This window comes from Carassius carassius, chromosome 45 (assembly GCF_963082965.1).
Source record: "Carassius carassius chromosome 45, fCarCar2.1, whole genome shotgun sequence".
In the NCBI taxonomy this organism is placed as follows: domain Eukaryota; kingdom Metazoa; phylum Chordata; class Actinopteri; order Cypriniformes; family Cyprinidae; genus Carassius; species Carassius carassius.
The window spans coordinates 15,942,432-15,963,643 of record NC_081799.1 but is presented as its reverse complement, the minus strand read 5'-3'; the positions used below and the strand labels follow the sequence as shown (position 1 = coordinate 15,963,643).

Here is a 21,212-nt window from a genome sequence, read left to right as displayed (position 1 = left end):
AAACAAAAATAACGACTTTATTCAACAATTCTTCTCCTCTGTTTCTCTCCACTTCACCGTAGCGCCATTTTGGAGATTATGAGCTGAATGCAGGCAGCGTACACTCTTCTGAGTCTTTTCTTTCAAATCAAAGCGTAAATATATGTAAAAAATGTATCACTGTGGCGCAGCTGATACAGAAGAACGTACGCTGCCTGACGACGTCTTTCATACTTTTCTGGACTTTGACAGTGTAATTTATTTGGCAGTCTATTGGACAGTCACAAGTCTCCCGGTTTTCATCCAAATTATCTTAAATTGTGTTCCGAAGACGAAATAAAATTTTTACGAGTTTGGAGCAACATGGGGGTAAGTGATTAAAGTGGTCCTATTATGCTCTTTTACAATGTCTTGAATTTGTTTTGGGGGTGTACTAGAACATGCTTGCATGCTTGGTGTTTCGAAAAATGCATTATTTTTTACATAATTTAAATGATTACAATACTTTTCTCCCCATCCTGGCACAAACAGCTCAATTAGTTCTGGGTTTGATGAAGGCCCGCCTTCCGAAAAATGAAATGTGATGTGATTGGTTAGCTGTCCCAATGGGTTGTGATTGGCGAACTGTTTAGACAGTGTTTCAATACTGCCCCGCCGCTTGCAAAAGCAGCAAGTTCCTCTGTCTGCTCCGGTTTAGTTAAGGATGGCGTCAATATGACATATCAATTTGAGCCAGATTAAGACCCAGAGAATATTGAACATGCGTGCATATTGAACCTTTGCACGCATGGTTATTGCAAGACATATTACAGTGGTAACATTATTATTTATTTTTTGGGGGGGCTAAATCACCTTTTAGATAGGATGTCAACAACCGTTTAAAAATAACTGCATTCACGATGTACAGACAAGATAAAAGAATAGATAAAAAACAGATAAAAAAAATTCACCCCCTTACAGTTATCATGAAGGGCAAAATTAGCTATATAGACCAAAATCATTTTTTGCACCAGGCTGTAAACATGTTTTTTTTTTTTCTGCTGTAAAGTTGGGCATTTTAACATGGGGAGTCTATGGGATTGACTGCCTTTTGCAGCCAGCCTCAAGCGGCCAGTCGATGAATTAGTCACTTCCGTATGGGCTTCACGAGATAGAGCGGGAGGTTGCCGCTCGATACAGATCAAGGTTTCCCCTGTAACCGCTGTACACACAGCAGTGCTTCGTTCCAAAAAACTGCTTTATCAGACATTACAGTAGTCTAAACAAGCCATTCGTTGTAGTTCTTGAAAAGGGAATTTTTTAAAATGAAATATCTCCCTTTGTAGTGGACTTTGAAATTTAAGTTTGAAGATCTTTTTATGCCCAAACATACTGTACACACTACACACGGACTAAAATTCCAAAAGTGAAAAAGCATTATAGGACCCTTTAATGACTTTTTTTTTTTTTGGGGTGGAGTAACCCTTTAGACACATGATAATGAAAAATAAATAAATAAATACATGAATATATAAATAAACAAACCATTTTCAATTTCAATTTACTGTGTGGAAATTATTTCCATTTTTCAACATCATTTCCATTACAGAATGACATAGAGCATTATAAATGTGCTGGAAATTTTCATAAAAAAATAAATAAGTAAGTAATTATTTGACATTACTGGTGGACAAATAATAAATTCAGAGCGTGCAAAGTGTATTAACAGCGTACAGGACCAAAAGTCTCTATAATTGAAGCAATAGCCTGTTATTTGACTGTTTTTTCGGATGCTTCTTTTTTATTTTTACGGTTGCGTCAGACACTGTGCTGCCATGATATTTTTTTGACGTCTGTGTTACAGGCATGTGTTGCAGTGTTAAAATTGATGTTTGTGTCGCATTAACAAGAACTGAAGCATACCCAGAGTTTGATTCTGTTTCAAAACTGCTCTGCTCACATTCATTGTGTGGCATTGGATTATCCAACCCCTGGTCAGCTACAGATAAACCAGCCTGTCTCATTGTGTCTTTCTGTCTCTCTCTCTTTCCCATGGGGTCAGTGGATAAAGTTGGACAGGAATTGATGAGGAACATGAATCGGGTTGCCTCGTGACTACCATACATAAAGAACAAGAAAGAAAAGCAGACCTTTAAACAAGGCACTCTAGATATGGGCCAGCACTCATCTCAAAAACCTATCCTTACCCATCTCTCTCTCAGCTCATGTTTATATCCATCCTGTTCTGTGTATCAGCAGTATGACATATTGAAATCCATAACTCAAACTCCCCCCGTCTGTTACCTGCAGCCGAGAGCTCCATCTATTATACATAAGTTTTAACCTGCACATCTTGTAAGGCTTCTCGGAGAGAGAGAGACAGAGACAGAAGGCATGAAGTGATAGAAGAACAAATCAAATACAAATATTATTGTGTATGAGAAACAAAGGTGGATAAAAAAGAAACAAAGAGAGAGTTTGAAATAGAAGATATGCTGTCTAAGCACAGAAATACATCCGCTCATATAAATAGATGGTGTTTTTGTTGCCTGGAGATGAACTAATGATCCATATGCATTACAAATTTCAGGGTAATTAATCAAAATACAGAACTCAGAGTGCCGTGCCATGATCAAGGTACCTGCTCAGAATACATCTAAAGCCATCAAAAGATCTTTGAACATCATAAGAGATACTAGCCTTTTTTATTATAATTGTGTACAATCATTTGAGTAGGCAAACTGACACTTCATAATCACCTCAAAAACATCATACTAATTAAAAAAAAAAAATGTTTTAACAGCACCACAAACTAGTTTCTACACTTCTCATTCTGTGAATGGTTTACTTATACAGTAGATATTTCTGCATTTAAAACTGCACAGAGAAAGTATTTTAGCAATCACTCCTTTCAAGCAGGAATCAAACAGTCTGACATTACTGCTTGACTCTTAAAGTAAACTAAAATGCATATGCCTATTCTTAACTGGGACTGCAAAAGGAGACCTATTTTGCCCTTTTTTACAATATGTAATACAAGTCTCATGTGTCCCCAGAATGTGACTGTGAGTTTCAGCTCAAAATACCCCACAGAAAATGTATTATATCATTTTGAAAATGCATATTTTGAGTGTAAGCAGAAACACACTGATTTTGTGCATGTGTCTTTAAATGCAAATGAGCTGCTGCTTCCAGCCCCTTTTCCATAGGGCTGTGCTTTTACAGCTTGTTTCTCAGATATGCTGCTAAAGAAACATGTGTTTGATTTTGATCATGTCTATTGCACTGAAACATGCATTTTAAAGCTATATCAGTTTATCTCATGATATACGGTTTTCTGAGCGCACAGATAGGAAGCAAGCACACAGAAAGCGGCTGTCACACAACATGTGAGTACTAAACTGAGTTTTCTTTCATATATTATTGCGCTTAAACTGTCATGTTTATGTTAAAAACACACATGAATTTTGAAAGTAAAGAAGCTGGGAAAGATATTGCATGTTTATATTCAGTATGTGTAATATTTAGTAAATAAATCAATAAATTCACTCCTCTTTCTCCTCTGAGGCTGGGAATCTAAATGATCTGATCTCAGGACCAAAACCAAGAAAAGAAGGACAATGAAATTATACGCTTATGTTTGGGTTTGTTCCAGGTAATGGTGGGCTGTTTGATGACACATACACTCACACATTCCCACCAACACATACGCTTCTTTCCTTTAGATCTATAAACCAGCGGAGCAACTAATGAGATCTTGTTTTTTTTTTTACCACTAAATACATCACTGGAACTTCATATCATTAAACTTACAAACAAGCAAACAGAACAAACACAAAGTGGTTTAAATCATCAATTAAAAGCAACAAAAATTATTCAGTTCTTTTAGGTGGCACGTATAGCATAAATCAGTTATCAAAAAATAAAATGAACCAATGTAAAGGGAGGTATTTTAAGTACCAAGTTATTAACATTTTTTTTTCTGGACATTTCCTATGGAAATACCATATCAGTAGTTTAATTACTGGTTCCGTTTAATTCAAGTTCAACTTTAAATAGTGTAAGAAGTGGTGTTCGATCTTCTAGCCAGTGTTATGGTTTCTGCCATTCGGCCTCTTCAAGCATTCTTGCTGTGGGAATAGTCTGTCAGTCGCTGACAGCTTGTCTGCTGGCCAACAGGGACGTGCTCTGGCCTTAAGCCCGGGGGGAAATGGTTTGTGTTAGTGAAAGCCATCCTAATATTAACAGTCTTATTTCAGAGTGAAGAGCGGCCGAATTCATCTGTCAGATCCAACTCACGACAGTGCAGCAATTCCCCCTCCTGAATCAGAAAATGTCAGACAATTTGTTCTCCTAATTAAGAGTTAAATGAAGCGTTCAGCCTGACATGGAGTGATGAATCCAAGCTGTCCAATTCAGAACATTATATATTCAGTAAATTAAAATTTTAACAATATGAAAACATAAATGTCTCTAGTTTTACTGTGCATGATTCATCAGTAAATAATAAAAAAAATAAAAAAGTCATGAAATTCACAATGTATTCACAATATTTTATAGGCCAGACCTAAAATGCAACACTCAGGGTCCATCCTCCATCTACCAAAATGTCCTTAAAGATATATAAATTATTTGCATGAACTTTGAGGTTGCTGATGGTTAAACATTTGCTGCAGTTAGCAAAGATGAGATATACTCCACAATAATTCCACATCACTGCATTATAGTGGCAGACAATCTGAAAATGCATAAAGTCTGAGCGATAAGACAGAAAAAAGAGGGTTGTTTTTAGTGCAGCCATTTATGATCTGTCCATTCTGTCTGCTAACGCCATTGTAACGTTCTCATGATGTTCATTAAGGCAGTGCTAATTAAGTTCTTCTAAATCTGCAGCTCTAGAGAACACTTAAACAATGCACACTCATTAAAAAAAAAGAGGTGGAGAGAGAGACAATGACACAAACAATGTGGGACTAACTAGTTTTACTGTCCTCCTCTTAAAATGACCCAACATCCTGCCTTTATGCTGCAACACTACAGCTCTGGTCCCAAACATAATGAAATGCCTACCTAGATAGCGCTTTAAGGCACACCAGACATGCTTACAACATGTTGTCTGTTCCTAAAGGTTTGAAGGAAAATTCTAACAGGTTTTAAGATGGTTTTGGAAAAATTAAGCCAACATGACATTTACCCTGCATGAGGCAATCTCACAATGCTTTGCATTGATCAAAATTAAAATAATTGATTAAATAAATATTGTATCCAATATATTAAAATGATTTAAAATCATATAACCAGTCAAAAGTTTCGGTAACACTTTAGTATAGGGACCAACTCTCACTATAACTAGTTGCTTACTAGTATGCCTATTACTAACATATTATATGTTTATTAACACTTAAGAATTGCATATTCTATGTGAGCATATTCTACCTCCCTAATCCTACCTAATATCTAAACTTAACAACTACCTTATAAACTATTAATAAGCAACTAATTAGGAGTTTATTGAGTCATATTTAATGGTTTGTTAATAACGAGTTAATAACGTTTGTTTATATATATGTATATAGTTTTTTAAAGATGTATCCTCTGCTCACCAAGGCTGCATTAAGTTGAAAAAAAATACAATAAAATATTACTCCTATCATTAATATTTGAAGCATCTGTTTTCCATTCAAATATATTTGAAAATGTAATTTGTTAATGTAATGGAAAGGTACATTTTGAGCAGCCATTACTCTAGAGTGATTTTTCTTTTAAAAAAAACATTAATTTAATTTATGTGTGTAGAGGACACAAACATGCATAGACACATACACAAACTTAAAGTAGCATGTCCTTAATATAAAAAAAATAATAATAATTAAAAAAAGTGTTTTTGAACTGTGAGTTACGATGTGCGAGTATCACAATTGTATACCATGTATGTGGTGTGAAATTGTGATGCTGCCTTAAAAGGCAACTGTTTATGTATGCAGAAGACAGTAAGGTACCACTAGGTTTTAAAACAACTCAAAAAAGAAAGTGAACCTCAACACCTGAACCAATCAAGACCTTTGAGTGTACATCCCATGTGCTGACAGACACATTCATAATTAAACCAATTGACATCTCTAACTTCCTGCAATTAAACTTATCACTGTTCACAGCATAGCCAGTGGTGGCACTAAGCCACATCTGTCATACATCCCTCCACCAGGACCGGCTCGGAAAACACGTGGCCAAATCCGCAGCAGAACTGCAAACATCCCCTATTTGGGATGCAATCCAATGCCAGAATTGGTTTAAGCCAGAGTTCAAAACATGGACATAACAAATCTCGTCAACACCCTAACACAGAGTTTGATACTGTGTTGAGTCAAATCAGAGTTTGTTCAAACTAGTTGGAGAGCAAAAAGGCTTTTGACTAGATTCTAGCAGGATGATCAATAATGTAGAGGCTTTAGTCTGAATCAGCAACACTTGAAATGATTCTTGGGTTTGCTGTTCCCAGAGTGAGGACAAGAAACACCTCAATTTGCTGGAGAAAAGAACAGGTACAGAGAGCGACATGAATTGTATTGCCTTGGTCTTTACAGATCTTATGACATACGCGATGAAAAGAGTATTTCAGAACAAACAAACCACATATGAAGATACTGAACTCAATCTGCTAAATTCAGCTCCAGGTAACACTGAACAAGTGTGATGTGAAAAATCTCAGCCTGAGCGAATCACCTTCACACAACACCTCTTATTTACTGTTATCATACATAACCGCCTGTCACTCCCGAAAGCCTATACATTATTCATATAACACAAATGTCAACATGTCTCCATTGTGATAAAGCCTACATCACCTCAACTCTCCCATTCTTTCAGGGAAACCAGTTTATTACTTTTCATATATAAAAATGACCCTATACTTTTTTCTACTCTGCTGTAATATCATGCTGGCCCACTGCCAAGCTTCTATACATATACGTTGCTGAATCACTAAATAGCATCCATTAATAAAAAAAAAGCCTTATCATTCTGCTAATGTAGAAGCCTCCTTTTAAGCTTCTACATTACAAGGTTATAGCCACATTCCAATATGAATGTGAAGAACAATGTGGACGGCAGAGTTGCATTAAATAAATCAAGCCCTGCATGAAAACCAATTTTAAAAAGTCATCGCCGCATGATAAAACCTTACAGAGGCAAATGAGGGAGACAAATGGGGAAGGCTCCAGCCAGAGCAGGATCTAATAACGTTTCGGGCCACACATATATGAGACAAAATGTGTTGAACCTCAAAGTTCTTTTTATGAGGGCTCAATGACCGGCATGAAATATGTGAGACTGCACTGTACTCACAGAAAGAATTAGAGCAGAACTTCATCGCCACAGAAACTAGGAAAGGAAAAGATATAGTGTAAGGCTTGCTAACAATTCCTGCTTGTCATTAGTGGAACTGCAATTACACACACACACACACACACACACACACACACACACACACACAAACACACACACACACACGTTTACTTTGCAATCTAAATGAGGACATTCCATACACTTCTATTGTTTTATATACAGCTATAAATACTATACCTAATTCTAAAAGGCGGCTTTCTGCATTTTTTCAAATATGTCTTTGGAATACAACATTTATATTTTTCTAGTTCTTTCATATAATAACATTTTATTCTGTTTTAAAATTATTAATAAGAAAAAAAAAACAGGCTGTGTAATCTTTTTGTAGTGTTTACATCATGATTTGACTTGAATGCCATAGTACAGGGTTCTTGGGTCAAAAGTTAAAAAGTCATCCGAAAAATATCAAGACAAATTTCATATTTCAGTATTTCAAGATAAATGTCTGTAAAGTCTAACCTTGACTTTAATCTGTTTAATAAAGAGGCTTTTAGATATTCCTCCTGTTGGCCTTTACGTAAAATGAAGTTCTAGTATACAATCTTTTTGTGTTGACTGCAAATTTCTCCAAGGTATTTTTTTCTACTAGAAAAAAAAAAGAAAAAAAACTGCCCTTGGACTGTATTTATAACCATTCATTTTCACGTACTTGTTCAGTAGCCACTCAAAGAAAGTACATCTAAAAATGAAAATTCTGTCTTCATGTCTTTTAAAAACCTGTGACTAACTATCTTTCATGAAACAGAGTAAGCAGAAAGTCTACAGCGTTTCATTCCATATCATGAAAATCAATGGTGACCACAAATGTCAAGACATTTTCAGTAAACAGCAACAGTAACCCTTAAAGTACTGAAATAAGAGATAGTCAGAATACTCTTAAGGACATATTGGAAGCGTGAGTACATTTGCAGAGCAGCTGCTGGGGTGGGTAGGTCAAAAAGAGGATAGAGACTGTCTACCTTCACCTGTTCCTCAAGTTTAATGGGTCTGAGCACAAGCGGCCAATGTGACCTAAGAGCACATGCTGTCCGGGTTTGACCCAGACACACAGCTTTTATATGAAGGGCAATTGAACACACAAGGACAAAGAGCCTCACTGCTACATAAACAATGCCTAAAACAACCATCTTTCTGCTGATGAAATTGAAAATATTCACATAAAGCACTATTTTTGGGAGAGCTCATAAAGACTATAGAGCAGATAGAGGTACAACACCAAGGCCATCTTCAGATCAGTTAAATAAATTACTTTTTCTCAGAGGTAATTCACAAATGCAAAAATTGGCTGAGGAGGCATTTTACGCTGATCAAATAATGAAAAAGGTTCATTTCAATTTGATCGCATCGCATCAGCGGTTCCTCCATAATAGTACGTGCGCTGTGAGGCAACGAATAAGCATGAAACGCTCTCCAAATCCAAGTTGAGTGTTATAATCTCTGGCAGAACAGTCATTGAATCTTTGAAGATGCAAAAAATATTAAAAAAAGAGAAGAGAAAGTCTAGTGAGAAGTACTATACATTTAGCAGGTGCCTATTTCTTTACAGGAACTTGCAGGAACAACCTAGGTTTGTGATGGTTTCTTCTTGTAAGGATTGGGCTATAAATATTCCATTTACAGCCCCTTAAATTTATCCACGACACCCTCTCAGAGGTAAAATAGCAATAGTAAAAACATGAACAATAACTAACGCCAGAAATCAGGATAAAAAGCTTGATGAAGGCATGCTCAAATCATTACTATTTCAAAAAATATTGGATTTCTTTGAAAGCTTGAGAGCTACAGTAGTGTGCAAGACCTTTTTCTTCTTTTTCATATTATCTTCTGTTTTCAGCGCACCTGCAGCAACCATTCAGGTGTGTGTGAGGTCCTTATTAATGGATCCATGAATCAAAAGAGAAATACAATGAAAATCAAGCACAAAAGCTAGGTGCATGCAATTTAACCTAATAAATTCCCATAATTCAAAGTCCCACTCCTTCCAGCATTAAACCAGATGACAGTTTGGGAAATTAAATAATTTCAATTACTACCAAACGGCTGCTGTAGTTGATAGATCTTCCCTTAGAGACAAAGAACATAAAACCTCACACAGAACAGGCCAAACATCAGCAGCGCCAAGAAATATCACACCAAGGTTCCTCTGTGGATGGATAAAACAAATTTCAAAGGAACTCCAGCAATGTTCCAGAAGCCTCTGCTGGAGAGTCTGAAACAGTGCCAGTGCATGCAGGAAGGTGAGCAGGGTGTGAAACCCTTCTGCCAAAAACAAAATCAATACAAGCATCAAGCTTTTGGTGGGGGGAATTTATGAACCCTTCAAGAGCATGTCATGGTCAAGTATTTTCGTGATAATGAAGCACTTTTCCTCCAAAACGGATTTGTCCATCAGTGCCACAGTAAAGCATATTTCAGAACCATTAACTGATGCAGATGGTTCCTAGGTAATTTCTTGGTGTCCTCATGTGGCCTATGGTCACCTGCATTCGCCCACGTTCTGCTCTTCTGCACATAGAGTTCCAGACTGGGGGACATGTCCTTTGGACACTTCAGTTTGTGTGCATAAATCAGTTACTTCATCTTCTTCCTCATCTGGAGGACAACACGAAAATGTTTCTAATTTTATTTTCCTGATTATTGAGAATTCTCCCTGAAAAGCCTAAAGAAATGCCGAACATCTTGATTCCAATTAATGTAAAGTGGAAAAATATATTATTAAAAAATTATTATCTGATGTGCTATCTTACATGTATGTTAATTTAATTGTAAAAAATGTATTACAGTAATTGAGAATATAACAAACGGCACTGAGAATGAGGATAGTAAAAAAAACACTTTTTTTAAAGAAAGAGACCTTCATAATTTTATTAAATAATTCTAATAAATAAATTCTAATAAATGTTCTTTTGAACTTTCTATTATTCAGATTATCCTGAAAAAGTATTACAATTTCAACAAAAGCATTAACACAACTGTTCCAACATTGATAATAAGGATTGTTTATTGAGCACCATATTAGCATAATAGAATGATTTCTGAAGGATCATGTAAGCTTTGTCATCACAAAAATAAATTGCATTTTAAAATAATAAAATAGACAACTTTTTATTAATAATATTTCACAATATTACAGTTTTACTGTATATTTTTTTATCAAACACATTCAGCTTTGAAAAGCATAAGCAACTTGCAAGACATTTAAACAATCTTACTGACCTAAAATTTGTGAAGAGTACTTTAATTCTTGGTTCAAATATGGCATGCTCTGGACATACTTTTGTGAGTTCCCTCCAGTAAAAAATTTAAAACCATTAGCATTTGTGCATTAGGCAGATAAGAGTATAAAACCTGTTGCATTCAAATCCCACACTAACACATACACACCTCTTCCCTTCAAAAAGTGTAAAAGTGATGAGGACCCTTGCTAATGACAGGAACTGAGATCTTTAGCAAGGGAACCAAAAGTTGTGAATTACTGATAGAAAGAGAAAAAGTGAGAATCGAAGTGAGCTGGTCAGAAACAGGACTAGTTAAAATTCCAGCAGGCAGACTAGGTTAGGACAAATCAGATATGGTGCTGAACATCTCAAGACTGCGAGAGTCGACAGAGGTAGAGAATGAGTGAGAATAAGAGAGGGAGACAGGCTGCTAAACTTCACAGATGGTACAGCATGGTAAATGCCACGATAACAGGAAGACAGCAGGTAAAGAGGATTTTCTGCTGTTTAATGAGAATGATACAGATCATTATTAATGCTTTGTAATGCAAGCAAGGATTCCGACAATGGGATAAAATATTATTATGTTACTCCCACTATAAGACGGTGAAGATTAGATCTGGGGGAGGAAAAAAGAAAGGAAGTACTCAATCTAGCTCACCAGAATCTCCTTTACGATTATCACAACTGCTTTTTAGCATGAACAAACTTGAATAAAAACACACACCAATGCATTTCCTTCCACCTTTCCATTTCCAATCCACCTTTCGCTAATCAATACATATTAAGAAGCACTACAAACAAGGTCATATTCTTTTGAATGAACTCTTCACAGAGCAAATGGAAATCTCCCACACCTACCTTCTGCATTTTAGCCTTCCTAGCATTCTGAAGCAGTCTGCGTCCAAGCTTCTTGGCGTACCAAATGGAGGCAAACATAGTGTGGCTGAGTGGAATCTCTCCGTTTGAATTATGAGTAAACACTGTGGAGGAGTCACCAGTCTCAGCGTCAGAGAGGGAGAGCGAGAGCGAGAGTGAGAGAGGAAGAGAGAGAGATGCTGTTCACACTCCTCTGCCCTCAGTAATAATCTACACATACACACTCAGTCTAGAGCAGGTGAGAGAGAAAGAGGGAGGGCAAAAAGAGACCGACTGCTTGGAGAAAGTCGCAAATCTCACATGCACTCTCTTTAAAATCTCACTGTTTTCTCCTTTCCCAAGTCTTGCTGGTTTATTTACACATTGCCAACAGAACGGCGAGTCTTCTCCTTTATGGTATTGTGTGCAGGACTTAAAACTCTGTTGACCCCAGGCCAATATAGTTACTCTGTCTGTTGGGGGTAGTACATAAGTCTATCTGGCACTGGTTTAGGGGCTCTTCTGGCTGTGAGAAATGAATGAGGCTCCCTAAGCTTGGTGGGATAAATCATCTAAAGCTCCATAGGTTCTTTTGGGACCAAAAACACAATCTGTCTGTGCCATCAGTGAAGGTAAACATGAGCTGCATCCCTCACACCTCTGAAATGCTTTGGATCATAGTTAAAACACCTGCGTAAGACCGCTAAATTCACTGAACAGAATGCTGAAATCTACCTGTAATTTTATCATTTAATGCCACAAGCAAGTTTAAATTGTGTTGGAAAGAGAGAGGGAAAATACTACAGCAATTAAGTGATGGCAGAATTTTAATTTTTGAGGTGGCTATCCCTTCATCTCAATTTTATCTAAAAATGGAGACTCATTCTTGCTTCTCAGAGCTCCTAAGGAAAGAAAAAAAGATAATTTGTTCACTGGAGTTTCAGACAAGGTCTCAACAATGTCTCAAACTGTGCTCAAAGGTAACCCAAGTCTGTTATCACAAGCCAGAGATCTCTTCAAGGACCAAATACTCTGAGCTATGCTTTGCACATTCACTCTATAGCTCTATACTCTCTGCAAGTTAACAATTATCTAAATTATTTATATTTTTAACTTGATATTGTAAGAGAAGGCAATGATACTCAATTTAGGCATAACTTAGGACCCCATTAAAGACAACATGAAATGCATACACAACCCATTTACTGCAAAGAGAAAAATTATAGAGATGTATTTGGTTTTACGCATTAGAAATGTATCACAAACTGTGATGCTTCTTTGGAATAATGTGCACCAATTAATTCCACAATAAAACCAGGAATGTGTATGGAAGTAAATACGGTCAATTTAGATTTGATATGTACTTTAAATCTACTGAGCAATAAGCAACACATTTTTTGAGGTCTTTAAAACAAAAATCATTCTGCAAGGGTGTGATGGATCAAAGGTGACAGCAAAAACATATAATGTTACAAACGACTTCAGTTCTTTCAAACTTTCTATTCATCAAAGAAACCTGAAAAATGTATCAGTTTTAAAAATAAGCAGCACAAACTTTTTCAACACTGATAATTATAAGAAATGTTTCTTGAGCACCAAATCAGCATGATTTTTGAAAGATTATGTGACACTGAAAACTGGAGTAATGGCTGCTGAAAGCAAAAGAGACTTCTTTCAAAAATTACCCGAAACTTTAGTGTATTTTTTATCGGATACTCTTATCCTATTGTACCATATTGATTGCAGTGTTTTTAATTAAAACCTCAGCTAAAGTCATGGATAATGAAAAATGTTGCCTGTCTGTTGTGATTAACTGTTATTTGATAATGCTTTTGTTCTGCTTAGTTATAATAAGTCTGCTCTACATTTTTCAAGAGCCATCATTTTTAACACTCAGTTGACACACAGATCAATGGTCAGCCCTCATACTTACAAGACACTCATTTTTCACACTGATCTGCTAAGTGGGTGTGTATGAGCAAGTATTACAGCAGGAGGAGAGATTTCATTTTTCTTCCTTCCGCTCCCCATCACACCCCAGCATGCATTTTCACACGCTGCAAATGAGCTTCATTTTAACATCTCCGTACGTCTTCACTGACAACGTCACGTGTTCACAGAACCGCACTCATCAACAAAAGTGAGGCTCCCAGCGGCTCTTTCAACCTCTCCCAGAGCTATTCACGGTCCTGGACGCACTGATAAGAGCAATCCAAAGTCTACAAACAGAGATCAGCTCATCCATCGGCGAAAACAGTTAATCGGAATCAAAACCTTTTCAGACTAACTGTACCTTATGATGGTAAAAAGTTCATTCAATCGCATCAGGATGGGGATATTCAGATCTGTGCAGGCACAGCGAGCTCTTTCAGCCAGCAAAGATGTGGAAATGTTAACACAGGGTGGTGTGGGATAAACAATGAGGCAGGGAGGTGATTCGCCCCACGTGGGGGCGAATGGAGGCACTATGAAGTTACAGAGGCCTTGAGTCATGATGTTACTCACTGATGTTCTTCTGACAACATGGAGCTGTAGAAAAACACAGGAGAAAACTCTAAAGACAGACACAAATCACATTAAATGAGTGCCAAAAGACTGTAGGCATCGAAAAACATGAACTATAATAAGGTGCACAATGGAAGAGGTTATTGAGCGGGAATACCTAGGCTATTCTGGGCTGGCCACATTTTCTTTTTCATGTTTTAAGATAATGAGTACATGAGAATGTTAACAAAGCCACATGTATAGCTCCAGGTTCATATATCAAGCCCTAATTTAGTTAAATATTTACACAATGTACATCTGTGAAATTGTGAAATTCGCTTTTCAAATAAGGAGATTAATCAAGTGGGTTTATAGCTGAAAGCTAGGAATGATTCAACCCCATATCCTCGGTATTACCAAAAAGGGTAGCGGATACTGAATCTAATCAACCTGTGGGTTTCTATAGCTAGAGAATAAACATTGGAGTCTAAGCAGGAAATATAACTGAGCATAAACTGAATTGGAGGCAATAAATCTCCCTTGCAGTGAATCAATAAACGGCTCTATTTTGTTAAATGAGTACACCTTGTGCTTGTTGCATAACTACTGCACTTCATCTTGAATTCACATTCTAAATGCTACATATTATTATGATTGTTACATAATTCCAGCACTGAGCTGAATAAAGTGCCCTTGATTCTCCTCAGGCTTAAGCTGATTACAGAATATTGTTAAAGAACTCTGGTCTATATGTGTCACATTCACAAAAGGCAATCAAACGTTACAGTAGTGTACATGAAAATTACATTACTACAATGAACACAATTCATCAGTTCAAGCTATTTGAAGGAAACAATTTCTAATTGTAAATATAATACATAATTGGACATTGTTTTAGACCTAAGGTTTTCAGAAATTTTGATGACACTGACCCAAAATATGATCAAGGAATCACATACCTAAAATATAAGCATCTATTAACTTTCAACTACTGGGAAAATACTTTTTTTCTATTGTTTGGGGATACAAATCAAACTCTGTGTGCAATTATGCAACATGGAATTTATATAGTACAATTAAATCTGGATTTGCTCTAAGCAAATCACACTTATTTATCACACTTAAGTCCGATACACAAATTACAGTCCACTGAAAACGTCATTTTCATTTCAGCTCTGCTGAAATATGCTTGCGTTAGCAGAGCTCCTTCAGTATAAGGTCTGGCTTTGATTATCCTACAGCGCATCTGTAATAGATGGCTGCAATGGTGCGTTTTCAGACTGCATGCTTTGCAGCGCAGATATTGATTTTTGCACGCCAGGGAGCTCTGTGTACACAGGGAAATTTCCTCGTACTGCCCGCTCGTGTCTAGGAAATGAATGGGCCGGGCGGCATTGCATTCTCTAAATAACAGGTCTACCCCAGAGGGGATGTGTGTAAGAAACCAGTTGTACAGCATTGTTGATTCTCTCAGCGAGTCAGAGGGCCCTACACTTCATCACGAACACAGAGACAATCAGAAGCAGCATACTGAGGCATCATAAAGTCAGTTGCTGTTCATTAACAAAGGCTTTTTGGAGTAAGTAAAATCAGGAGGAAGGCTTTGAGATCATCTGAAGCCCTGGAGTTTAGGGTTGTATGAGGGACAAGAGTGAATGTGGACGCCTGCTGAAAGGACCATTCTGATCAGCATAGGAAGCACATACTGTATGCATACGTATTCAAGAATCCCTTGCCCATCAATTCTACTTCATCCAGACAATACATTCTAAGCACTTATCATATCCTCAACAAACACAATCCAACTCTACACACAAACACACACACACACACACACACACACACTAGGATACAAAGCATGCTTCCAGAAAACAGATTTTCCCCATCTGAAAGGGTCAAATCATTTCTCGCTCAGATATGTCACTCATGGCTGAAATGCTAAAATCAATCACACATCATCTGAAGGTGATAGCCACTGAGATGGCAGCAGAAAAAGTGCCAGTACACCTTCATATGACAGAGCCTTGGAAATAAAAGAAATGAAGAATGAAAGAAAGAAAGAACGAACAAACTAAGGGGAAAGAAAGAACGAACAAACAAAAGAGAGAGAGAAAGATAGAGAGAAAGAAAGAAAGATTAGAGATTAGTGGTCTCTAACATAAGTAATCCCACAGTTATTGCTGTTGGCAGATGGAAGCTGTGTGAACACGATAGGTTGTAAGAATACAATTAAAATGAAATGTGTGTGTATTGTACAACAGTGTTAGTAGAACTCTCTCTCTCACACACACACATTCAGATCAGCATTAGTCTCTCAGAAGTCAGAATCACACAGCCATACAATCCCATTGATCCCAGTTAAATTACTGAGCCACATCATGACCTTGACTCTATGGACATTGCTGTGTCCCCCGCATGTACAGTTATGTCATGTCAAGGGTTAACCATGGCCATGTACCCATGGCCTCCATTTCCATGAAATAACACAAAATAACACCATGTTATTTTCTCAATACACATTCCTGATCTTATTGTGAACAATAAGTGTTTTGTAATCATCAAAATATTTTTTCTTTTCACCTGATATTGCTAAGCCCTAATATTTTGTGTGTCACAGAGAGACCACGCCCACTTTTCCACAAAACAATAAATTCCTGACATGTATAAATCATGTTCCACTCTAACCGATGTCATCAGTCTGCACCTGCGCTTTAATGAACACAGGAATGATGATGGCATGCAGTCATGGGGGGATGTGTTGGTATGCATGAGGAACATACAGTGGGGAGGACAGAATCCTGGCCCACGTAAAGGGCAGAGGCTCTGACAGGGGACCACATCAAAGTGATCTGTAGCTCAGACTCCAGCAGGTCCCTTTACCCCCCACTGTCCTGCCTATAGCACCTTCTCAATTTGCATCTTAGGGGCCATTCAAATATTGCGTCTTTTGCGCGCTCAAGTTCGTTATTTCCAATGTAGGCTCGCTGTATGCGCGCTCATAATGGAAGCGACGCGGTCGCGACGCGCACGAGGTGCGACGCGCTCGTTTTTTCCAGACGCGGCCGCACCGCATCGAGTTCAAACCATTTCAACTTTTCAGAATGCCGCAAGCGCACCGCGGGTCATGTGACAAGAACTAACCAATCAGCTTCATCCTTTCCCGTAACAACGTTGAAAGCTCAGCCAAGATGAAGGAACAGCTGATCATAGCGCTATATGGATTTCCATTTTGAAATAAATTTAGTAGCAGAGCTACTGCAAGCGATTTTTAGTGCTGCAAATCCATTTATCCTTTGCTGAAATTTCCGCGTCTTCATGGAGAGAGCGCGTCATGGTTGCTTAGCAACGGCAGCCGCCTCAGGGGTGCAACTGCCCGAGCGCTTTGGAAAGAAGGAGAAAGCGGCGCGCCTAACGTTTTCCACACGTTTTTAGGCGCGATATGTGAACGGCCCCTTACACTGCGATCCGTATAGCAGGAGGAAGCAACTGCAAGGACTTAACCTGAAAGGAAAAAAAGCAATGGACAGAAATAGGATTAAGGAAAAAAAAGATTTCTGAAGGATCACTCTGTGATCTTGAGACTGTAAGAGCTGAAAATTCAGCTTTGTCATCACAGGAATTTAAAACACATAGGCCTAAACATAGAAAACTGTTACTTATACATATCATATTTCACAATATTAATATTTTTACAGTATTTTTTTTATCAAATAAATAAATGCAATCTTGTCTTAAAATCTTACAAAAATCAGGTGGAACAGGTGGAAAGCATGAGGCTAAGAGTCTTAAATTAGATGTTTCTCTTTAAATTGCCTTTGATCCATCTGAAATGGAAGAGCAGAAGGTACAATTTTATTCTGTGCATGCTGAAATATCAACATCAAATTAGACACAATTTTGCGGATGGCAGTTCCATCAAGGTTTTGTAAAGGAGCACGGGATGAGGGCTCGGAATCTGCCCCTTCCAGGAAATCTCCCACTGCCTGCCATATGCATTTACCCTCTAATAGCAAATCAATTTCTCTGGAGGCCTTATTGTGTAATGGATTCTGGCTGAAACGCAACCTCCACTGCCCTCCCTTCCAGTTTTCGCTGTCTTCTCCTTCCGACTGCCTCTCTCTCTTGGTTTCCAGCCTGTGGTGGGTAATTTGGGGTGTTAATTGCAGTGTGTTATTGTGTCAGGTTGGAAAGAAAGCACTGGGTAGCCACTTTCAGATGCCAACATGTATGTGCACATGGAGCTCTCCATGGTGCTGCAACACTATCTTGTACTTTACACAAATTATATGTCTCAATGGGACCCGATAGCGCTCCTTCTCTCTTTCTACCAGTGACTAGGCTGCTTTAAAGTGCACTAAAACTGAGTTATATCACCACTGCACCAGCAATCACCTGAACCACAGGGAAGACTCATGTGCTCTATTTAAACTACCAATGACTCACTGGTAAATGTGGCTACTGTAGCTAGGACATAGTTTTAAGTGCATTGTACTCTTTTCAGGGAATATATTTCTCTCTTCAATTAATCTGTGTGCACTGTGGAGCTAAACTCGAGTTTCCAGCTGCACTCTGGGAGATTAAAGACGGCCGATACTTTAGACACTCAGACACAAATCAGGAAGTGTAACAGCAGAGCGGTGCACAGCAGCAGGGAATGAGGTTGATAAGAGCCCTTGAGTCAGATAAATACAGAAAGGTTGAGGGTAGGAAGAGATTAGGACCTACAGTCCACTTTTTTCACCAGAAAAGTGCAATGTGATCAGGACAAAACAAAAAAAAAAAGAACTGAAAATTGGCTGCAGTTACATAGCAGGAGAATACAGCTGCCTTTATGATTATAGTCATAGATTGGTTAAAAAAATAGAATGCCAAGCGCATGTTATAACCATACATATTAAATCCTACATTTTCAGGACCCTACATCAGTTTGTAAGAAATTAAGATGGATATCTGTTTGCGCTGTTTCAAATTTAGTTATATAATTATACTGGAAGTGTGATACACACATACAAACTGTCATTAATTTGGAATAAATTATGATATTACACGTTTGTGAAAGTGCTCACCGAGTCTTAATTTATTTGATCAAAAACACAAAGACAGTAATACTGTGTAATTTAAAAGAACTGTCTATTGTTGTACATATTTAAAATGTAATTTATGCCTGTGATGGCAAAGTTGAATTTCCATTATTCCAGTCTGTAGTGTCACATAATCCTTCAGGAACCATTCCAATATGCTGATTTTGTGCTCAAATATTCACATTTATTTTAGATTGCATTAATGTTTCACAATATAACTGTTTTTACAGTAATTCCAATGTATCCATGGTGAGCAAAAGCAACATTTATGTAAATAAAAGTGTATAATTTGCCCAAGAAAACATTTATTTTCTTAAAAGGAGGTTCACTTTCTTTCAGCGGCTCAGTGCACACACTGTGACAGGCACAGTTTGAGTCATGAATACCCAGTAATGATGTGTTATTATTTCATAAATTACTTTTTTTTTATATTATAAAAATGATTTCCTTAAAAGGTGGACGTTAGTAGGAAGCCTTAGCCACAGTGGGACTGTGATTTACTGTTTGCACATTTATTTAACCCACTGCCAAAGCAACCAGATGCTTGATTGTAAAGTCCTTTTTTCATTCTCAGTGAGGTCAGGAAAAACAAACCTCTTTTAAATATAACCGATCAAAATTTAAGTCATTATGGTACGCCCCTGCATGTGGTCAACAAATATAGACAAGCGGCCCTTAATCTGAAAAAGCAACTTCCAATCTCTCGAGTTTTCATTTTTATTTTAAAAAGGACAACACGGAGTGCAGCCATATAATGAGCTGAGCAGAAACAACATAAACATGTCCATCGGGTCCAGGAGGTCTCTGAAACCCTGTCAGTAAAACCCACTTCACATTCTCTCTGTCATTTAGCACTTGCAGTGCAGCATAACCCTGTTAGAGCTACTTACACTCATTAGAGATACAGGGTGAAGGTCATACACACACACACACACACACAAACGAGCACACACACACTCATACACAATAACAAGGTCGGACTAAAGCGTGGGTCTGATTATTAAAAACATTGCAGTTGGGCACATCTGTTACCAAGCAACTGCCAGGATCTGACTGCATTCACGGGCTTTAAGACGACAGATTTTAAGAAGGTAGGATACAATAACGTGTCTTTACCATAAAACATCAATGCTGGGATTTGCTATAATAACTGAGACAAATGCCAATCAATATAGTCACATATAGTGTAATAGAGACAGCCAAATTCAAAATATTCCCTTTTCATCAGTGTTTTGGCCCAAGAAGACATTTCATCACCATTAAAAACAGTTTTTGGCTTGAAGGATGCATTTCAAACAGTCTGTGAGGACTGATCAGGATGCCTAGATATGTTCTCTTTTATAATCCCCAGACTCTGTAATCTGCAATTAAGGAGACAGTTTAGTATTCATATCACTGTGTTTTCTTTGGTTAAGAATGACCTTCCTAAGCATCTGTGTGAGGAGAGAGAGAGAGAAAAGAGAGAGAGAAAAAAAGAGAGAGCTAAGGAACAACAAGATGCCTTTGCTTTGACACTGCACCTTCTCCCTGGTTAAATATGTAGCTTTATTGACAGACGTCAGAAAATACGATAATGCAATCATCCATAAATGTAAATAATGAGTCAATCAGCTTATTCAAATACATACTGTGCATGTAATAATTCATTTTTAAAGATGGCTGCTTAAATGCTCTAATATTGTCTTTGCTGATATATATTTTACTTAAAAAAAAAGAAGTTATTTGATAGTATTTTAGGGTTATTGATAATTAAGGTTATACAATGAAGCAAGTAAACCACGAGAAAGAGAAACATATGGGTAGCACATGTGACTCTCTCCTGGCTAAAGCTCTAGAAGCATCTTTCTACTCTCTCATGTAATTCACCAGTTCAACAGATGTTAAGTGTGTCGATAATTTATATGTTAGCATCTGCTGTAAAATGTAAAATGAACACTTTAAAGATTCTTGCAAATATTCTCACTATATATCAGTTTCTTCTTGATATGTTTCATAGAATATTCTTTTCGTGGGTAAATTATTGAGCGGTTTTTATCCACAAGTGACCAAAATCTCTAATATGCTCTAAAATTGTAAAAGCTATGCTTGACAGCCAGGCGAGCACTTCGATCGTCTTTGGAGTTGGGAGTGCATGTCAAGGATTCTGACTGCTTCAGACCGGGTGCAAAATTTCTTAAAGCTCAAACTGCATTACAATGAAATTTTGACT

The 21,212-nt window shown here is 37.5% G+C and overlaps 1 protein-coding gene across 20 annotated transcripts in view; it reads right to left on the bottom strand.

Annotated features, from left to right (window-relative positions):
* Positions 1–21,212, bottom strand: part of LOC132127699 (disks large homolog 2-like) — a 227,297-nt gene that overhangs the window by 79,761 nt on the left and 126,324 nt on the right. The window contains exon 1 of one of the 20 annotated variants that reach the window (XM_059539720.1): positions 11,442–11,578. The exons of 18 other annotated variants lie outside the window; for them this stretch is intronic. In XM_059539720.1, coding sequence (XP_059395703.1) covers positions 11,442–11,519 — 78 coding nt within the window. In that variant the 5' untranslated portion in view covers positions 11,520–11,578. Of the gene's footprint in view, positions 1–11,441; positions 11,579–21,212 lie in introns of those variants that run through there. One more of the 20 variants, XM_059539723.1, reaches the window with a different exon arrangement.